This window comes from Coenobita brevimanus, chromosome 97 (genome assembly GCF_032717465.1).
Source record: "Coenobita brevimanus isolate Jiangsu-jjx chromosome 97, ASM3271746v2, whole genome shotgun sequence".
Lineage (NCBI taxonomy): Eukaryota > Metazoa > Arthropoda > Malacostraca > Decapoda > Coenobitidae > Coenobita > Coenobita brevimanus.
The window spans coordinates 45044899-45068035 of NC_137050.1; the positions used below are offsets into that span (position 1 = coordinate 45044899).

At 43.5% G+C, this 23137-nt stretch overlaps 1 protein-coding gene across 1 annotated transcript in view; it reads right to left on the bottom strand.

Annotated features, from left to right (window-relative positions):
* LOC145413683 (uncharacterized) overlaps window positions 1-23137 on the bottom strand; it is a 131486-nt gene that overhangs the window by 64586 nt on the left and 43763 nt on the right. Inside the window, exons 13-15 of the mRNA XM_080283338.1 lie at window positions 15508-15657; window positions 11374-11487; window positions 5275-5391 (exon numbers count right to left, since the gene is read on the bottom strand). Coding sequence (XP_080139464.1) covers window positions 5275-5391; window positions 11374-11487; window positions 15508-15657 — 381 coding nt within the window. The remainder of the gene's footprint in view (window positions 1-5274; window positions 5392-11373; window positions 11488-15507; window positions 15658-23137) is intronic.

Genomic DNA, 23137 nt, shown 5'->3' on the forward strand with positions numbered 1-23137 from the left:
CTCAGCTTAAAATCTGCCAGGTAAGGGATGCCAGCCAAATGGTGGAGAAGGCTGATGCATTCTTCACTGCCTATGGGTATCAAACTCGTAAGCAGCATACCTGGAACAGGGAAGCTGATAAATCTGGGAAACCGTCTCAGACTGAACCCCAGCAACAAGGCCGTTCTCAGAATAATGGCCAAGGTCCAAGCAAACCGCAAAGGAAGGACCAGGGGCAAAACACTCAGAAGCCTGAGTGAAAGCGGTACAACAAGTACCCTAACCAGCAGCAGTATCAGCCATGCAACCGACCGTCGGGACTGTCCTTTTCAGCACCAGCCCCTCGGAGGCAGGAGGCGAACACAGCTTTCGTTCCTCAGCAGCAGCACGGTGGCGTCGTCCCTAGCAGTACGGGTACTTCTCCACAGTTCACTAGTCCCACGGCGACAGTGAACCCTCCTCCACAGGAGGTCAATGCTCCATCTCCTCAGACAGTAAGTACAACCCCTCAAGTATCAAATTCTCAGGGCACCATGTTTGCCGCATCATTTATTCAGCAGCCTCATCAGTGGCTGGCTGCTTCCTCCACAGGCCCTCCTACAGGTGACAGTGCCTTCCTTGTTCGGCCAGGGTTTGTGGGAGGCATTCCTGTGAAGGTCCTGAGAGACAATGGTTCCTCAGGTTGCTCCGTCAAGCACAGTTTAGTTCGGCCTGAGGAGTATACAGGTCGACAGATCCAAGCTAACCTTATTGATGGATCAGTGAGATTGTTCCCTGAGGCACGTATCCAGGTGACATCTCCATTTTACACTGGTACGACAGTCGCAGTTGTCATGCCAGAACCTTTATTTGACCTTATCATAGGCAATATTCCCGGTGCCAAATATAGTTGCACCGAAGATGACGCTATTCAGACTTCGGCTGCAGTAACACGAGCCATCACTGAGGCTCCAAATTGTGTCACCCCTGTGACCATTGCATCGCCGCACAAGATCTGATGTGTAGCCAAGTTGTTGTTCAAGAACAACATTCTGACCCGACACTTGCTGCCGTGCGAAAGAAACAAAAGGGTAGAGTGATAAAGTATTCACGGGGAGGTCAGGCGAAGTTCCTTCGCAAACAAGGACAGCTGTACCGTGAGTCACGAACACCCGAGGGCGAGGTTCGACTGCAGTTTGTCGTTCCCGCTAAGTACCGCGAAGCAGTGTTAGAATGGGGTCATTGTTCAGCCTCAGGAGGTCAAGTGGGCAAAAGGAAAACCCAGGGCCGTATCCGTGCTGACTTTTTCTGGCCAGGGATGGGACGAGAAATAGATAGTTTTGTGCGTTCCTGCAATGTGTGTCCACGTACCACCAATCAGGGACATGTCCTTCCTGCACCATTTGAACCCACACCCATAATCTCTGAAGCAGTTGAAAGACAGGGCAGTGGTGAAGTGGGTGCAGACATAACGTCTCACCCGTTGGCCCTACAGGACACATCATGTCCAGGGCCTGTACATACATATGTACTGTAAGTTAAGAGGGAAAGTTTGAGAACCCCGTAGGGACAATCCGAGGCTGTGTATGAATTGCCTTGTGGAACGTCTCGAGCTGTGGGCCTCTCTGTGGATTCCTGGAGAATGCACATTATCCACATGAGTGTTCACACCCACGGTGGGTGTTAAAATGTCACCTGCCCGAGATTGCATAGGGATTCTCAGCTTCCTGTAATTAATCGTAAGTGTAGAGTTAGGTTAACTAGTAAACTGCCCGTTCTCAGAGATTTGTAAATTCAAGAACTGGCATGTTTCCTGGTTAATAATGCTAGGTTAACCAGTAAACTACAAGGGTTCTGAGAGATTTGTAAATCCAAAGACTATGTTTCCTGGTTAATAATAACATAAGTACTGATTGCTAGGCAGAGAGAGATAAATGACACTTTTGATGCTCCACCTTGATTGCTTTTGCAGGTGCAGCTGGTGGGTGCAGCATTGTCGTGCAGTTCAGCTGATCATCCCTGACGCATGCTGCCGCCACTTCTCTTCTGCCTCGTCATCATTATTTACTATAAATTTGTATTACATGATTTTACACGTAGGTACAGTTACACCACAACTGTCACACCTACACCGTGTATTACATACATCACACTACATAACAATTAGTTGTTAATGTAAATGTAGCAAACTTTTCACTCAGTTTGACCTGAGTACAGGATTTTTCACCGTCGTCACGGAGTTTTTTCCTCAAGCTTGCTTCTATAAATGTAAATACAAGGTTTTTTCACTCACTGGCGACTGTGACTTTCTCCCGTAGCAGGATAGCACACACACACCACAGTGTGAATCTTGTGTAACTGAGTTAAGATTTATATGTATGTATATTGAAAAAAAAAAATTTCCTGAAAGGAAAAAAAAAATTCGATTTTGATGGGGCGTAATGTCACGAATTGGTGCGATTCTGTCTAAATAAACTCGTGACATTGAACTTTGGTGGGAAACCGCAAATTCTAGTGAATTCCCATAAGTATCACTCAGTCAACCACCACATATTCACCCAATTGGGAATGTTTTCAGAACATTTTTCATTGTTTCATAAGTGATCGTCCTTGCGGGCGACATTAGTGCTTTTGCTGAGAGATTTATTATGGGCGTGTTTCGCTCACTCTCTTTCTGTTAGCCGTTAGCAGTTAGTGGCTGGCCTCAGCCCTCGCCTCGCTTGTTGAATTCAGTCAGGGTTAGAGCGCCGTGAGACCAGGTCGTTCTTCAGCGAGTTCCTGAATCCCCACCTAGTGTGAATCGGCGAGAGGTTCAGCATGTGTGGCAACGTCCTTCCTCAGCAATGACGCCCAGTTCATCCCGCTTAGCCCACTCTCTGACCAGTATTTCTTTTCGTTTTTCCTATGTTTAAGTGTTAGTGTTTGAATGAGCGAGTGAGTGTATTCTTGTTAATTTGAAGTCATTTTGAGCCTCATGTAACGTAAATTTATTTCATTGTAATTAACCCGTCACGTCCCGACCACCTTCGCACCTCCGACATCCCCCAGTCCCGACCATTTTTGGAATTTTTTTTTTTTTGGCTAAAACCTCCGCTTTTGGTGAGAAACATCGGGAATTCATAGAGAAATTTCTCACCTGAGGTTTGAAATACTCGATACAGGTAGGAGTACCTCCTTACCTTACAGGGTTTTCTATCAGGCTGGCTGCAAAAGAAAACGAGTTCTATGGGAGGATAACTCTTCCACACCACTCCTAATCGGTATTTATTTATTTATTTGGTACGAATTTATATGTAGTATGAGAGTATATTGGTTTTCAAACAGTAATATAGGCATTATAAACATTGTTTCACTCACAAACTCATCACCATTCCTGATCTTCTTTTGCCACATTACCTGATCATCATTTCTGACTGTTTCTTCCTCTAATGCTATGTAAACTTTGCCCTCCACATTGTCATCGATTGGGGAATCACTCTGGCCCTGAATGTCTTTATTGGCCAGGTCACTGATGACAGGTGAATTGCCAAGACAATGGCATGCGGGGGGGGGAGGTTATATGGTGTAAGGCATTGTCCCTGCTTGACATCTTGTAGAGGAATAGAGAAAGGTGTCCCATGTATATGTACGAAAAATCACGCGCAAAAATTGAAAATTGTGCAAATTAGGGACCTTGCAATTGCAAAACGTACCAGTACGTCGACGGGACTGGCAAATGCAAAATGTTGCAACATACCCATACGTCGACGGGATGTCTCGGGTTAATAAATTTACAGTTCCTTTCCTTTGAGCTTGATGTAATGTAAACTCGTGTTTTATTTCTCCACATTAAGCTTATTTCACTTGTCACCCCTAGTTTGCATAACACTTTGCATTATTCACAACTGGTACTTAGGCCAGCCCTTTTTGCATTTAACTTAAATCCGTTGTGCTGACTTGGAGTTAATGCACCAGCAAGAACCTGTTTATCATTAATAGCATTAGTTATTGATTGTCAGGGGTGGAGTCACTTTCTCGTGAGGCTAGCATTGCTAACAAACAGCATTTGTGAGTAATTAGTCTCTGCTGTGTACTGCTGAGAAAGTAAGTAAATTCTCGTCCTTAGAGAATCAGCGAAGTAAGCCGGAATAAAGTAATCATTGCTTGATTTTCACAGTCAGCATCCTTGTCTATATTGACAAGTTAACATTTAAAATATTATTTAATATAAAATTCCCAAAAACCCTGTGACATAAACACATGAATAATAAAGCACGTACAGTACTCTTCCCTCACAATAAATATTACAAAGACTATACCAAACCGTTTCTACATAATTAGAGAATGAAAAAAAAATATATATATATAATAGCTAATGGGTAAATTACTGAGTGGGTAGGTTGGTGGAATGATAACAGATGTGAAGAAATGGGTAGATGGGTTGCAGAGAGAAAGGCATCCAAGTTAAATGACAAAGTAGGGTAGAGGAAAGTAATGTAAGTAGGTCTGCAATAGGATCCACCTAACGGGCAGGTTGGTAAGTTGTCAACAAAGGGTTAAGGACTCTGTATCTAGGTAGGAAAGAAAACTGATATATATCGGTAGTAGATGGATGGATAATAAATAATAAAACTACGTCAAGCAAATCGCTAAACTGGCGGTTAGGTAAAAAATGTTTTCACACTGCATTGAAAACGTTACACGGATTAAAACTGATCCCAACAAATTTCTTGTGAAGTGGAATAACTTTATTTCTCTCCCATCCTCTAAATAAATTACACATCAGAGTAAACACGTGATCCATACACTGTCCTGCCACACTTCAGATAATTCTTCCCTACTCTTCAGTGAGAGTACACATCGCTTTTTATGTTCAGCAGGCATACCCTTTGTCTTTATACAGTGCCACCTGCAATAAATGTATTCTACCTATTTTTAAGGATCTCGGCTCGATGCATATACACCTTGAGAAGTCTATCTAATAATTGTTTAATACAGCAGCACCCTGTCCGAGATACGACTGCAGTCCTTGTGAATATTTTCTCTGATGGGAACTAGGGGATATGGAGTGGTTGGTTTTATAGTAATTTGAATGGGACGCTTTTCATCTGATCCGTAATACTGAATCTTCGTAGTACTGTACCGTGATTTTTCGTCAGTAAGGTACGCAAGAATTTTTGCCATGGTGAGGCAGTTTCCTTAGTAGAGAAATCATACCAGTTAAGGAATCAGTGAATAAGTAGTGAATGGGATGGTATTAACGTAAGACAGGTTGAAAGAACGGTAGGACTGTGAGGGAATTAATGCAAGATGGGTAGGATAACTGGTAGGACAAACCGGAGGGCATCCAATCTCGTCGCTCCCATCAGGACAGTCCTTATCACCGTCACAGAAGAAGGTTTCAGGCACACACAGGCCCGAGGCACACTGTTTCTGTCGCAGTCCACACGTTCCCTGTCAAAAGATTAAATGTTACTAGGACTGCACACACACACACACACACACACACACACACACAAATGAGGCTAGGAGTATTCAGTACAGTACATATCAGATATTTAACATGTCTGATATTTAAAGTTTGGACGTTATAATATATATATATATATATATATATATATATATATATATATATATATATATATATATATATATATATATATATTACAAAGAAGAAGGAGCTTGATGTTGAATTCATGGGTTTGGAAAGTCTAATGGTGAATCGATCTAGAAAGGATTAATAAAGTTACTCTAGATGTATTCTTTTTATTAGCATAGCAGATCATGTGCATAGTGACACCTTCGTGGGAACAGGGATGCGTTATGCCATTTTAGCAATTCAGTATATAAAATGACACTGGCATTCAACACACTGTGTAATGGTTCAGGAATATTGCGAAGTGGGGAGTACACTGTTAATGATTAAACACAAATTTTTAATACGTATAACAAAATTTACCTATATTTTTCTTGGTCTCATTGCTACACCTTCTATACAAAGCTGCACTACAACTCCTATAATTGACAGACATCTCATTCTCGTCACATCATTTTATAAATGACTTAGTTCTGTAACCAGGTAATGGTATCTACAGTACATGTGGACGGCCTGAGCGCTTGCGCGTTCAGCAAGTCTAACGATCCAGAAAACCTTTAGAGCAGTCTAGGCAAAAATTTTATTTAGTTCATTGTTTATCAAGGAAAAAAATGAAGTATTAGTAGAAGTAGCTGTCTCATTCGTCTGAAAGGCAAGCTGAATTTGATGAAAGGGAAAGGCAGAAGTGGTTTTCCATGGCCTCAGATGATATAAGAATGCTGGAGCTACAAAAAAAAGAACATCATAATTCCCACCGTCACTAACTCAAGAGTTGCCACTGATCGCCAGCTAGTTCAATATGGAAATCGAGCTACTCATGCAGAGACCACAGAAGTCGAATATCTTTAAAAATCTCTCCCGTGATAGTTATTGATATACTGTACGTAAGTTCTTCATGATATTATTCTTTAGTTGTTATACTGATTTCCTAGATATGCTTTAATGCGATAAATGCACGAAAACGTTACTATAGAAGCCGTGAAAGCACACCGGGTATGACAGCATTCATCACACATTTACTAATCTCTAGCTGCACCTTTTGTTTGAAACCCATATAATTTAGTTTTCTAAAAGAACAATGCTTCATCTCCAAAATGCTGAAGAAAATCTGCCCAGATTTTCATATGAAAATCATAAAATGTTTAAGGCCGAAAACGTGCAGAGACGAGACCACCGGCCGAAATCCGACGACGCCGAGGGCTCCAAAATACCGTACAAAAAGTCAACACAACACACCGGTGGTGTACCCTGAACAGGGTATTCCTCTAGACTTCAGGAAAAACTTCACTCTAGGCACTGTCCATTTTTTTGTGCAACGGTTTTCCATGATCTTTGTACAGCAGGTCCACCGGGGCAGCAGACACATGAGAGTTTGTTATTGTTTGTGATCGTAACGTACGATCTTCAACCGTGTCGAGCTAATAATTCTTACAGGAAAATCGTTACATCTTTCTCAGAACATATGTATTTTTGTTTTGATGGACAAATACATGAAATGGATGTAAAATAAAGCTCATCGATATTTAAGGAAGGAAAGAATAGCAACTGTCCCAAAACCGAGATGGTAGACTCAGCCCACCAATTTTTGATTCTATTTGACTATATTACAGCCTCTCTTCCCTGTAGCAGTGAGTAAAATAATGTTATAAGTTCTTTCTTCCTTTTAGTGACACAGAGGGCACACAAAATGAATGGGGTTTAGTTGACCGACTTTGATGTCGAGAATTAAATAATCTGGTGAAGAGTGGCAGTTTTTCCTCGGTTAGTGACATCGGGAATTTAAACTGTGTCAAGCTTAGCTCAGCCAATCTTACGCTCAGCCTCACTGTGACCTTCCACACCCCATGATGAAAAATATTGGGGAAATTTTCTTTACCGTTTCCAGTCTAATGTGAGCGCACGCGAGCTCAGTAATTCGTCATAGCATTTGAATATTCCTAAAATGCCCGCCGTGCCCGCTGCAGGACCTCCCACCTCACCACCCCCCACACCACCACCGAGCCGCCACCCCACCACTACCCCGGGAGGAAACACCGGTGAGGTTAGTGACCCCGGGCAAGAGGTTCATCGGGGCATCCCGGCCCTGAGCCCCTATTCCCCGCAAGTGCCCCAACCCCAGGTGTTCAGGGAAACTGAACTACTGTGCGGGCGGGGTAGTGATCGTCAGACCAGGGGTGGGACTGAAAAGAGGTCAGTCCCAGGTAACACTGTCTTGACGGTCTTGTTACACCCTCTAGGGCAGGAAGAGGCCCAAGGGCAGGAAGAGGCCCAAGGCTACGGCCATAAGAGAGAAAGAGAAATAGACACAGGCTACGGCCTGACAGAGTGTGTAAAGGGGAAGGTGACCCCAGGCTCCGGCCTTAACACGCTGAGGAGAGAGAGTTGCCTGTGTGCATCCCTCTCCAGTTGTACTTTGGCTACGGCCAGAATACGGTCCAGGGTAGAGAGACCCTGCTACCGTACGTGTAGCGCTACCCAATTACGGAAGCGGCGACTCGGGGCTGGCCTCTCGCCGGAGCAGACGGGTGATCCCGTTTCTCCGTTAGTCGTTTCCTGTACGGGCAGACACTCAGCTCCGGCTGGGGCACGTACCAGGGTGGAGAATTCCCTGACGGTAGGATCTCTCCGTATTGGAGAGAGTGCGGCTCTTGAGCCCCCCACTCCGGCTTGTCTCCTACTGCGGGAGGAACACCACGTCGACGGCCTCTTGCCTCGGCGAAAGGGCGACCTCGATCACCCTATAGGTGTCCCTCGCACGCCGGGCAAGTTCACGGCTCCAGCCAAAGTCCACACTAGGGGAAGTAGAGCCCCAACTCAGCCCTATGAACACGCTCAGGGAACCACGAAGAGCGTGAGTCTCCCTTTAGCCTCTTTCCCTTCGGGGAGCCCTTCGTTGCCATCCAGGCTTCTTGGCCAAGAGGAGGCGTTAGAGTGGTGGCAAGGCCCGATAGCGGACTTACCGCCCACACCCGGGCGTTCCTTAGCCCTGTCGGAGCCCTACAGGAGACGCTGCCGCAGCCCAGCCCTGACGGCGCCTCTCCCCCTGAGCACCCGCAGTCCCAGGACGCCCAGGCCTTCCACCGCAGTCCACGACGACGGAGACCCAGGCTCCCTCACTCCCCGGAAGCAGAGGAAGCAGGCCCGAATCCTCCGGCTGTTCGGCCCTAGTCCCGAGGGCCCCCGATCAGGTCGAGGCCCCCAGACCACAGGGCCTCCCTGCACCCCACCAGCGCGGCCCTAGGAAGGAGCCGCCCCTCAGGTCGAGGCCCCAAACAAGGGAGCCTCCCTGCCAGTAAGTACCAGTGACTTAACCACCCAAGAAACTAGGGTAAAACAGTGACAGTGACAGTGACCCTGAATACAGTGACCGTGATCCAATGAATAGTGGCAGTGTCTAATAAAAGATATATTAAACAGTGGTATCATAGAAATTCGTGTGCAAGCGTTAAACAGTTCAGTCCCCCTCTATAGGAAGGAAACGGGGAGTTTTCTGTGGAACTAGGGGTAGGTGCGTGAGTGAGCCGAAAGGCAAGTGAAGTGTTCCCCCGCGACTTGGTGACAGTGTCGAATGTCGCCATCCGCACCCTACCTCTATTATAGTAATATCTCCGCCACAGACTCCCGATCACAGTGAACCAAAGTGAGACTCCCCCATTTATTATTATCCACCAGTGACACGATAATTAATCCAAACTGACAACCACAGTGAAGTGATATTCCATCTAAGTAACAGTAAAGCATATCCACGACTGCCCTGTGACACGTATTAATATATATTGGATCAGGCTATGTAAACGAGTGTAATATTGTATCTCTGTTCTATTATGTGCCAAATATTGTTGTATGTACACTGTAACGAGTAGAACTTAAGCAATAGATGTGATACGGTGTACTGTCTCTTTTTATGCCCTGTTCCTTTGTTAGTGCATTACATCCGGTCTAGTAAAAGGACCCCGTTCCAGTGCTCGTGTTTTTACGACGAGAAGTCGCCTTAAAAACATAGCATTACAATTCCTTTCAATAAATTACAGTTAGTCTTCACTCAATACTTAGATTAATGCGTTCATCGTTATTCTTTTTTTTACATTTTTATAGATACTAAAATCAAATCCTGTCCAATGTGTCAGTTATAAACAGCATTTATTACATTTTTAACTTAAAGGAGGGCAACCTATCAACCTAATAATTGCCATGGAGTCCGGACTTTTTTTCTTTTTCCTCATTGTACAGTCATCCCCCAAAATGTCGTCCCCATGATGTCTGACGGATGTGAACGTGAGAGAGTTCCGCAGACACACATTATTCTACTAACCTTGTGCCTCAGAAATAAAGTATCCAGTATGCGATGTTTCATGCAAGTTCGTGTCCTAATAATTACTAAAGACAGTATCTGCATCAATAATCACAGGGTGCCCCATATATCTGAATGTTTCGTCCATGTTTCAGAATGATACATAAAGGGGCCCATACTGTTTTGAGTACTGTCCAGTAATGATGTGATAAAGCAGGGAATAGTAAGCTCCTGGTCTGTGATTCCACGCATAGAGGGGGACGTACTGCCGTTCAATTATATACTGCCAAATCGTGCTTTTACCGTTTGTGCCAAATTTTACACTGGCCACGAATGTAAGATCCAAACTGATATCGCCAAGTAACTTTAAATGTTAGTTTAGGTTAGGCCATGAACTTTTTAATGAGACTGTGGTTTGTTATCGTCTGCCTCCGGCATGGAGAGGCGATATAGTTTTTGTCAGTGTGTGTGTGTGTGTGTGTGTGTGTGTGTGTGTGTGTGTGTGTGTGTGTGTGTATCGGTTGCCAAAATATCTCGAAAAGTTGTGGACGAACTTTCACCAACCCTTCAGGAAATAGCTATGTTGATGTGTAAAAGCCTATCACGTTTGGTGAGGAACTGATCAAAGACGACCGAATGCCAGCCGTCATATACTGTATTGTTAAAAATGGATAGGTTTTGGTGACATGCAATGACTGAATTCCGTGGAGATTTGCGCATTTTCTTTAAACTTTGTAGGTAGATTGTATCTTAGCCAACAACATATTTGGTAGGCGATTAGCATTCGGTTTCCGAATGCTTTTGTTTCATTTTTTATACTAAATTCCGTATATGACAGACTCATCAAATGAACTCCTCATACTATGTATTTTTGTTGGAAAGAAACAATTACTGAGAGTGGAGTTATGTGGATAGACAGGCTAATGATGTGAAGAAGCGATGCAGTGTTTATGTCGATCTGCGGAAAGCAGTAGCCTACCTTGGGATGGTGCAACCGTGTGGAGTGAATGGAGATGAGAGATTGACGGGCAGAGTGTATGCGAATGGAGGGAAGATTGGGGACGACATGGGAGGGATGGGGAGGATAGGAGTATGAGTGGGCAGGTTATGAGTAGGAGAGAGGGCTGTCTCATGACGGAGGACAGAATAACATGGAGACGACTCCGGGATTAATGAAACTAGCTAGATACAGATATACAGCATATTCCTCCACTCTATTTTCTTTGATCTTCAGAGCCCTGCCTAGTAAACAAGACCTAAGCAAAAAAAAAAAAAAAAAAAAAGCTCCGGGACCGACCCAATATGTATATGAGCTCATTTCATATCAGCTGTGTCTCTATATGGGAATATGTAAATAGTGTATTATAACCGAAAAATGGTGAGGAATGAAAATGTTATATGAGTTTACCAAAATGCTATTCGTTTTCTGCAACTAGCCTTTGACCAAAGAAAATATGTTTCATGCCAAATTTTTTAGGGGAAACTTGGTGGAAGCAGTTACTCGTAATGCATGTTAAGAGTGGGGGAAGCGTGACATCCCCTTCCTTACCATACACTCAGCCTCGTCACTGCCATCGTCACACTCTGCAATACCGTCACACCTCCATTTAGTGTCGATGCACAACCCACTGGCCTTACACTGGAATTCCGTTTCCTTGCACGTCTGAAACATGTACAGTAGAATTAATTACGCAGACAACGATTACACTCGGGCTAAACTAGTTTTCCTGGTCTCAGATGGCTAAAGCTAAATCGGTTACGTTATTCTTATTCACCGGCTTATTTTTGTCCTATGTGAGCTAATACGAGTATGATGCTTCAGTTCGTTAGAAATGTGTTTTTACATATTAAAGTAACCTTACCTAACCAAACCAAAGGGGATTATAGAGTGTTCAGATAATATTACTTCGCCGTGCACAAATGGAGTCTATTCCTCAAAAAAAAAAATAAATAAATAAAAAATAAAATCTTTACTGTTTCTTATGGAAGGGCAGATTAGGTTAATTTACTATCTAAAAATAAGTTTCCGACAACCTGCAGCATCAAATTATCCCGCCCAGGATAAAAAGAAGTCCGTGAGATGGAGGAAGGCGGTCGAAAAAGAGGATCCAACAAATTAATTATTAACCCGTTACTGTTGTAGGTGAACCTAAACACATTTTTAATATGAAGAGGAGCACATCTTGCTAATGTTTTTCTTGTTCAGAAGTATTTGGATTAGCTAAAGAGACAAATACAAACAAAATCATTATATTCCTTGCAATAACCTTCTCTCTTCTGGAGATTTTGTGATGAGATTTTTGGTTAGGCCTATGTAGCACCATGTGAACAGTCTGTGGTGAATATTTCAGTATAGAACGATGTGAATGATAATGAGGCTCATTTTCCAGGGCGTATTGAGTGATTGAAATGTTTTTGCTTTGTACAAGTATACAGAGTGTATATACAACAAAAGGTGGTGGTGGGTCTTGCCACATACTTCCATACTGTTGATAATTCTCCTACTACCGTACTTTCCCTTCATTTGTTTAATTTTCATACCTCACCCCAGTTCTAGGCGGGGAAAATTCAGATGATGCTGAATGAATGAGTTGTATCTATAAATGACAGACAAACAAACAGAAGAATCCAAACACACAAGCAAACACGCGTGTGAGGAAACACATGCTGTCATGCACACAGTCATAACTTGTGCCCTCGAATGGAACTGCATTCCCACACACAGTACTCGTACACCTACAAACTCTCTCTCTCTCTCTCTCTCTCTCTCTCTCTCTCTCTCTCTCTCTCTCTCTCTCTCTCTCTCTCTCTCTCCACAATATTGTATTTATCTTGTGTTTATCTCCGTGATAACTTTTACACTAGACACTTACTCTGACCTCTTAGACTGATGCCTATCGACGACACGAGGGTCATAATGCAGTAAGTTTTTGCTAATTCCTAATCTTTCTCTAGAATACGCGTCACAACAGTCAATACTTTATCCAGTTACCCGCTTGTGCTGCTGGGTAACAACTAGGAACCAGATCTTGTCCATGAGTCTGAGAGCCCTAGAATCAAATTCAGTTGTCGCCTGGATGTTCTGACCAATGCACTAGCCGATTTCTCACTTTCTGCTTCCATGCCTACCTCTTACAGGCTGGCACGCAGCACCCGTTTATCCACACACTCTTATCTCCTTTCTCCCCAGCTTACTGATGCTAGAGTTATATTATCGTTTTCATACTATAAGAAAAAGCCGGTAGAGTCTGGAATACTCCTATTTTTGTCAGTTTGCCGTCCTGCCAACAACCTTCAGCCTTCCAAGTGAAATGCGTTCAAGCTTCTCAAAGTGGACTGCTCGTCATTTGAGCCCTGATATTATTTTAGCATAAAAAGACACACTGGCAGGCTCAGCGTGCTTTTAACTCTTCAACCCGAGGGAGTAATTCTTATATAATTTTTTTATTATCGGCCGCCTTTAGAAGGCGGAGCGATAATGTTTTTGTCGTCCTATATTGTGTGTGTGTGTGTGTGTGTGTGTGTGTGTGTTCCCATTATATCTCATGAATGTCCTGAGGTATCAACATGAAATCTTCAAGGTATCAAGATATGGCCAAAATCTTGCCCGAATTCAAACATGGGCACTCGGGGTCAAGGTCAAGGTCACCAAAATGGCTGCCAAAGGTCAGCTAGTTTTTATCGCCCGACTTTAGCACCATTACGTCTCACGAACGGCTTGAGCTATCAACATGAAACCTTCAGGGGATCAAGATATGGCCTAAGTTTTGGACTTGGCCAAAAGCATATTCTGGAGGGCGATTAGCATTCGGCTCTCGAATGCTTTTCTTTCATTACAAAAGAATTTGAAGTGGACGAACAAGATTGTTCAGTTTCTCAATACACTGGTTTAGATATCAGTCACGGATATTATAATCTCTGAAGTATTAAAAAAATTATTTTTGATACGGGTGTGCTATTGTGGTGTTGTTGGTTGAGTTCCATCCTGCCTAGGCAATCTTCAGGGGCTATATTGCAATCATCTAGATAACAATTACTTGGTAACAACTAGCTCTGTGAAATGTAAAGACAGAGGTTCGGCACTGTACCTAACATCTGGCAGGGTTGTATGCTAATCTTTCCACAGCTCCCTTTGGAGATAAAGCGGTCAGGAGCTTGTAGCTGGCTATGTGCCTCCTTGACTTGCCAATTAATAAGCCAATTCTTGCAGCAGGGTGGGAGCCGGAAGGTGGGGCTGTGTCACCTTTAGTATACTAAAATGCCTATCATATCAACAATGGGCTATTCGTACTAAAAAGTCTGTATTTTAGTACGGGCTTTGTTAGTGTGGATGGTGATATCCCAGAGGAAGAAGTAGAGAGGCAGGACAGTGGAAAGAATATGTTCAGCAGAAAGAGGTGGAAGGTGAGGGGAAAAGTGGGAGAGGAATGTTGCTGCGGTGCGCCTTCTTCCCTTTTTCCCCTCTTAAACTCTCCGACAAGAGGAAGGGAGGGATGGAGGAGGGGTGTCTCCGCAGTGCGGATACCTCCTCCCCTTTACCTCTCTATTCTAACCGTAAAGTTTCTATTCACGCAAAGTGTACCAGGAATCAAAACAAGTAAAGTGAAGTGATACAGAAGGAAATGGAGAGCTTATGATACTAACAGAACAACCAAATTGGTTGACTTTACAATCAGGGCCTAATACATTTTAAGTAGCACTAGAATTCAGTACTGACTTTGAAAAATCCTGCTGTGTCAGATATCTTGAAGGCCATGTCTAAAGAAGCTATAGAGCTTATTTTCTTAGATGAAGTTTCAATGCCGTGGACCAGACCTTAATATTGTCAGCGACTCTGTCATGCAGAATTTACCAGATTATTATTCTAGTGCAGGTAATTTTTATTATTTTAATGGTAAGTTATGCCGATCGGAACTGTCCTTTGACTTGGAGGTCTAAGGAAATATGCTGGTGGAAAACACATTGGCCGAAGATACTCTTGCTTTAGTAAGTATTGCACACATATGCCCGTACTGAATCATAGTTCCTGAAGAACTTCATGGATCTGATATTAACCCTTTAGCTCCTTGGTTCCTGTGTGAGGAATTGCGCTGGAAGGGTACAGAGCTTACTGCCCTCCGCCTATCGACTCACAGTCGCGAAGCTCGTAGGTTCCTACCCAGGGGTTCCCTTCTTTATTAACTATAAAAAATGCTCAGTTCCGTCCTGTACCGAGGACACTGGGCGCAAATGGGTTAATGTGGAACTCTCTGCAGATAACGGATCCTTGTGAGATAAAGTTCATTCTACGAAAGTTTCAGAAAAAAACTCTTTAGGGCAGATCTAGCCGGCATCAGGGAAAGAAATTAGAAGCGTGTAAAGTGACGTATTTTTAACTATATTCTTTCCATTACCAGGCTTTTTCTTTTCAGTCTAGGAAGGGGCTCTTCAGCCTCTGAAATGTCGGAACTGAGTAGCCTAGTCCCGGACCTCCTTGCTTCTGATGGGTAAAAAGAAGAAGAAGAAAAAAAAAGGGATTAAACGATGGATGGGAAGAATCTTTAACAGTGAATGATTAATTGAAGGCAATATCTAATCCCTATAGTCCGGAAACTCTCCCATAAGCTGAATTAAATCGACTGGATGTTGCTAGAACGTAACAACAATATACGTGATGGAACTAATGAGGTTACTGATGCCTTACCCCCATAGGCGGCTCGGGTTCTGGTTCAGGGGTGCCACAGTCAGCCTCGTCACTGTTGTCCTGGCAGTCCGCCACTCCGTCACACACCTTGTTGCTGGAGAGGCACTCACCGCTTTCCTCACACTTGTGCCTCGGCGCGTCGCACAAGTCCTGAGTCACACCAAAGGGGAAAACAGGTGACCATCATCATCATCATCATTTTGTTCATTTTTACTCAGCTAAGGATAGGGTGGCTATAATAAAGATAGGATGAGGGAGATGAAAAAAAAAAAAAACGAATTAAATGATGGAGAAAATTAATACTCTCAGCTCCTGTGCTCATTCAGCTGATGAGAATCTTTCATCATTAGATGTAATTAAATACTAGAGTTGGTTCGACCAAGAGAGGGCTTTCCGGGACACTATATATATATATATATATATATATATATATATATATATATATATATATATATATATTATATTATATTATATTATATATATATATATATATATATATATATATATATATATATATATATATATATTTTTAATGTTCTGGTGTCAACATCTTTTTCCATAAGAAGCTGTAGTATCACACATTTTACATAATAATTTTTAAAGCTGTTTAGTCATAATTAACAGTGTGTAATGAAGTGTGAATGATGAACAACCAAATATCATTTCGCTGTTAGCTGTGGTATAGGAAGAAGGTGGATGGCAGACCACAAGTGCCACCCTGTTTCAATTATAAAATGAAGGTTAGGAGAAGTGAAAAGATATCTGAATTGTGCGTAAGTGTAAAGTCCTGGGGAACCATTTATTATGTTGGTATATGTGAATGTACTTAATACCATTCTATAGAGGTGTATAATGTGCTAGTAGAGTTGTCATTTATCTCTACTTTTTGCATAAGCCCAGAGTATATGTAAATGCTTGGCACCTCACTTTTAGCTGACCTCAGCACCGCGCCCAACTCGGCACGGTGAGCGTACAGCGTCAGAAGAAGTCATATAGTTATCAAGGGAGGTGGTATCGCTCTTACATATCTCTCGGGTCGCAGTTATATTATTGTGTGCCCAATAAAGAGAGATTTAATCTGCTCATTTCTGTCACCTTACGCTACCACTTAATGTAACAGACCAGCTTCCACCTTCTAGTGGCAGAGGACCTTTGGTGGAAAGTGTCGGGCAGTGACGGCGAGTGGCTGACGTGTACTACAGACAGTGTCGTCGATCTCCAACATGGTGGTCTAGTTATACTATAACAGCAGAACACATAATATGTAGTCAGCTGTGCTATTCCATGTAACGGCTACACAAATTGGTGGATCCGGTGGAATTAGCAGCTAAACTGACACATAAATTTGGTGCTAGCGGTGGCACGATATTTGGTGCTAGCGGTGGTACGATACATAAATTTGGTGCTCAGTGCTGGGATACGATACAAGTGCTAAAGGGATTTATGCTGTGAACCAGTAACCATTGCAATCGCTCGTTCCTGAAGGTGCAACAGAAAATCTTACTCTACTGTTGTAAGGGGACTAATTACCAGTGAGTTAAGTGGAGCAGATAAACTGGAGTGGTGAATATTAATTCCTCCCATTATTCTGCCAGTGCGAGATTCCTATCTTAAGCACAAACTGGCACTTATCTCGCCCTGTGGTGTGCGAGATATCTCCATCTTCAAACGCAAACTGGCAAGAATCTCGCTCTCGTGTGTGAGAGGCGAGATAAGGAGAGATCAAGCCAGTGCGGTGAGGAGTGGGTCAACCAGTGACTTCTAGCAACTCCAGAGGCACAGACGGCCAAGGCGAGCCGAGGGGAAGCGAGTGCGGGCTGTATGGTGCCACGATCGTGTGTGGTGCGTCGTGTGGCGTCACTGCCTGGCGTGCTGCTAACTCCCACAGCGCGTGGGCTGCCGTGTATGGTTGGAGGAGTCTGGTAGTGTGTGGAATGCGGAATGTGGAACATCATCCTGGACTTTCATATCTAGGTAGTGTCCATGCATTAGTAATCCACACACACACACACTTGAATCAACACACGTTAGTTAGTTAATGTGTGGAAATAAAGGTTTCTCAGAATTCCCTTGTAATAAATATACTTTCTGTGTATTTTATATGTGTCCCGTTCTCTGTCACTGTAACTATCCTTTTTTTTTTTTTTTTTGTCAGTTTATCTTCCTGTAACTGGGAGGGGAATAATACTGGCAAAGGTTAGATGGATGCAGTGAAAAAGTGTGGACGTAGAATTAGGGGAAATAGAGATCAGCCAACCCCACTAGACTCAGAATTTTATGAGTGGGTTGATACATTAAATAAAAGTGCTCAGACATTTAAAATGAGTGAAGGACATATTGAGGATCAAGGTGATGAGGATATTTCTGAAAGACTGGATGAGGATTTGAACGCTTTGCATTTGCGTTCTGGTCATACTTATTCAACAGTCCCAGAGCAATCAGTTAGATCCAAAATGGCCACTAGTCTTGCTAATGAGGGTATTCCTAGTGAGGAGACTGTGGAAGCTGAGACTACAACAGTACCTTTGGTCACTCAGGATATGCAAAATCCAGTCATTACTGATAGTACTACAACCACTCACATACCTGTTAATACTTCAGATGTTTTCAGTACACTACAAGGTTTTGGACAGAATTTATTTTCTGTTCTTTATTCAAATGCATGGGGTATAAACACAGATGATATTGGCATGCAAACCCAGAATCCAAATCAATGAGGCATGAATACTAATATTGGCATGCAAACCCAGGGCCCTTATCCAAATACCTGGGGCATGACTAACAATATCGGCGTGCAAAGTCAGACTAACCCTCCTCCTTTGTGGCAGATACCTGTACCATACAAGGGCATTGTCCTCATGAAATGGACTATTGCCCCTTGAAAAGAGGAAGAAACTAGGGAACCAAGCTAGTTCGGGGGAAGCTCAGGGCCGCACGCAAAAGTAATTAAAATAGTACAATCCACTGATGCGTGTGTGGCAGCTATTACTAAGGTGGACTTATTATCTATTCCTTGGATCATAGGGAAAGGCCAAGTGTCCCTGATCGTAGATACAGGGGCATGTACAAACATTATTTCTAGTAAAGCACTGGAAAGACTTAAAAGTGAAATGCCTCTAACAAACTGGACATTATCAGCACCTGATGTAATGTTGACAGGTGTGACAGGGAGTAGAATGAAGATTGTAAGCCAGGTGCCATTGACATTGAGGGCAGATAAACGATCTCCTGTGTTACTTGCTACATTTTATGTGGTTGAGGATTTTCCTCTGCCAGCTGATGGGCTGTTGGGCTTTGAAACCATGGAGGAGTATGACATAGTAATACACCCTCAAAGACATTCCATTTCCTTTAATGGGAAAGAGTTTGTATGCCTTAATCCCTCAGCGACAGAAACTGGAACTGGCATCCAGTCAGGAGCCGTTCAACCAGTTGTGACCCCAACAAGTGAAGCGTCAAGGGAGTCCCCGGATGCACACAAAGTGGAGGGTATGGACTGGGAGAAAGTCAGGGCTATAGTGAGTGGTAATCACCACTTACCCAGTCGAACTGTCTGTAAAATTCCTGTCTGAGTACCTGACGTGTCGGTGGGAATTGATGTAGCATGCTTAACCGAGACTGTAAAACATAAGGCATTGTCGCTGGAATCGACTCTGACTAGCGTTGGGCAAAACCAGAAGACGCCCCTCTTCACCGCAAATATGAGTGGTGGCGCAGTTAAGCTCAGAGATGGCTGTTATATAGGCGACTTGATGTGCTATGGTGCCCCCATAAAGGAAGTCGATGACGTGCCGGTGATCTCTCCTGTAGTTACATCTCAAGCAACGACTCAGTCAGAACCCGTACGTCTGGCTAAGGAAAAACAGCTGGAGCAATATGTGAAGGTCACTGATAATGTAGACCATAAAACGCGACTCCTAGCCCTCCTTAGATAATTTTCCGACGTAGTAGCACTTCCAGGAGAAGCACTGGGTAGGACGGATAGGGTGAAGCATCATATTGGTTTGTGCCCTGGTACAAATTCAGTTTATGTGCACGCATACCCTCTACCTCTACTGCACAGCCAAAGGGAAGCAGTGGATGTGGAAGTTGAAAGGATGCTTCATGATGAAGTTATCCAGCCTTCCTCCTCACCTTGGAATGCACCACTCTTTCTGGTGCCTAAGAAGGATGGTGGTGTGAGACCTGTTGTGGATTTTTGGCAAGTGAACAAAGTAACTGTACCGGATCGTTACCTGATTCCGCATCTGCGAGACTTACTTCAATCATTAGGTAAGGGAAATACTGTGTTTACTTATCTGGATCTAGCGTCAGGGTATTGGCAGATGGAGCTGACCAAAGAGTCGCGTCCCATTACTGCTTTTAGCACTCACCGTGGGCACTTTGAATTTCTCCGGATGTCTTTTGGACTGAGTAATGCTCCTTGAACATTTCAGCGGGTGATAAACCAATTGTTTGGTGAGATGTTAGGGCAAGACGTCTTAGCGTATCTAGATGACCTAATCATCGTGAGTAACAACGTTAACAGTCATTTTAACAAGTTAAGACGAGTGATGGAAACCTTGAGATCCGCAGGTCTGAAAATCAAGCTGTCAAAGTGTGAATTTTTGAAGTCCAGTATTAGATTTTTAGGACACCTCGTTGATGGTAATGGCATCAAGACTGTGCCGGACAAGGTAAGGCCAATGTTAAATTTTCCTACACCACAGAACAAGGATCAGATAAGATCGTTCCTAGGCCTCACTGGCTTTTATAGGAGTTTTGTCCACAGATATGCCATCATAGCATCACCTTTAACGACGCTACTTAAGAAGGATGCTGCATGGAAATGGGGACCCTTGGAAGAGAAAAGCTTCAACGAGCTCAAACAAGCCATGTCAGAAGCACTCGTATTAGCGTTCCCTGACTATACTCAACCTTTCTATCTGTGCATGGACGCCTCAGGTTTGGGTCTGGAAGTGGTGTTACAGCAGAAGGATGAGAAAGGTAAGACACATACCATAGCGTATGCTAGTAGGGCACTAAGACCCCCAGAGAGAACTATTCGACGACACATTTGGAAACCTTAGCAGTCATCTGGGCGTTAGGATATTTCCAGGATATTATCTTTGGCTACCGGATAATTGTTTTAACTGACCATGCACCCATACGTGACTTATTTAACGGAAAGAACTTGCACGGTAAGGTTGCGCGTTGGTTTAGCAAGGTAATGGAGTTTGATCCAGAGGTCAGATATTTACCAGGCTGCCAAAATGTCGTAGCCGACGCGCTGAGTAGAAACATTGCTGCTACCATAGCCGAGGATGTTGCTCTTGCTGAGTATTCCTCAGACATGGTAAAAGCAGAACAATGTAAGGATGCGATGTGGTCTCAAGTCATCTATGCCTTGGAGTCTGGCGACGAGACTTGTCTACCTGAACTCCCAGTACCGATGACTCACTTCCATCTTCAACAGGGTCTTTTGTATAAGCAACCCCCAGGGAAGGACACTATATCAGTTAGTTGTTCCTGCTACCTTACAGCAAGCCGTGCTACAGTTAGTTCATGACATATCTCAAGCGAGTCATCCCGGACGCGATAGATGCATATGTGAGCGAGAAAGAAATACTATTGGCTGACCATGAGGAAGGACATAGAAGCCCACGTCAGTCAATGTGTCAAATGCGCGGAAATACGAGGAATGACGGGACTTCCGACTCCCATCTTAGAGTATCCTCTACCGGAAAAACCCTGGGATACAGTCTCCATTGATCTCTTAGCGTTGCCAAGAAGTCATCAAGGTTCGAGTTATGTACTGGTGGCAGTGGACCATTTCTCACGATTCACTGTTTTAGCACCTTTACAGACGAAAACTGCAGAGGAGGTGGCGCACGCTTTTGTGACTTCAGTGATTTGTCCATACTCTACACCTAAGGTATTGCTCAGCGATAATGGCAGTGAATTTCGTAACCAGGTGTTACAAGAAATCTGTCATATGTATGGAGTAAAGCAAGTTTTTGTAACGCCTTACAGTCCTAAGAGCAATGGCCTGGTGGAGAGGACAAACAGGAAGATACTGGAAGTCTTGAGACCAGTAATAACCTCAAATCAAGAGGATAACTGGGAAGACTGGTTATCACATGTAGCGGCGACCATCAACTCCTCAGAAAATTCATCAACTAGGAAGTCTCCTCATTATATCCTTTATGGAGAAGAGAAAGTGTTATCCTACGATTTGTCGGCTGGACCTCCTATTCCAGTATACAATGAAGAAGACTACGCAAAGGTACAGTTGTTGAAATTCCAACGTATACACAGTGAAGTACGGAAAAGATTAAAAGCCTCAAGAGCGGAGATGATGGCGAAACAACACAAAGGTAGTCAAGAAAAGACGTTACAGGCAGGCCAGAAGGTCATGATCCACAACCCTGAGAGAATTTCCAAGCTCAGACCTAAGTTCCGCGGACCATATACCGTTGTGGATCGAGTACGTGGAAATACTTATAAAGGATGAAGCTAATGGAACTCAGGAGGTAGTACATGCTGATAGGATCAAACTAGTAAGTCAAGAGCTAGGCCTAATTAACCATTCGTGTGATGTGTTGCCCTTCTGTCTTCGTCTCAGACTATGTCGTCGTCCGTACCTGTCCCTAACCAAGAGTATCGCAGCAAGCTACGATCCCACAACAAGAGTGATTAAGGGAGTATCTTCTCTTGGAGAAAAAAAATGTGGCTGTGGCTCATACTCCTTGTGCGTTGCTTGGGATGGACCTATGGAACGACGTCAGACACGGACACGACTGCGTTAATGCCAGGAGCACTGAAGAGCCCACTTGGAGAAGTCATGGTGGTGGAAGATGCAGTATGCGTCTACTATCCAATGGAAGGCTATCTCCAAACACCAGATATTGTCAAGGAGGTCTCCAAAGGCTTGTCGAATCTCAGACAGCAATTGTTGGAAGTGGGAAAGATGTTTAATTGAAACCCATGACTGACGAACTCTGACACTGAAACTTTGGAACGAACCTTGCATGGAATTGTTGAGCTTCAGACTAGGCATATAGACAGGCTAACCGACAGGCTCACTAACTTGCATGTCGCTTTACCTAACGTACACTCTGATCTTTCCAAGCATGTCCATGCACGTACTAAGAGAGGACTTGTGGATTTTCTAGGAATCCTGTCTCAACAACTCTTTGATACGGCATTAGATAAAGACGTAGTGCAATTGGGTAGACAGATGCATGACTTGACACTGGCCGCTAAAGCCAATAATAGATTAATCATGCATGTGTATAAACAGTTAGATGAGTTCACTAACAAAGCTAACGAGATAATTAGGACTGTCAACCATCTAGTAGAGCTTGTGAACAACATCCAAATTAACCTACCAACCCTAGCTAACTTGGTGTTATTCGCTAAGTACTTACTTGCTCTCGACGAGTCAACCACTGCTTTGGAGAAGCATGCAGCCAATATGGTGGACAGCTTAATCGATGCAAGTTTGAACAGGGTTAATGCTTTATTGCTTCCTACTAATATACTAACAAATGCACTTGATATAGCTATGTAGAAGCATGGACTTATGCCACTCTTTGATCTGAGTCAACTGGAATATTATTACCCATTGTTAGAGGCCCAGTTGACCCAT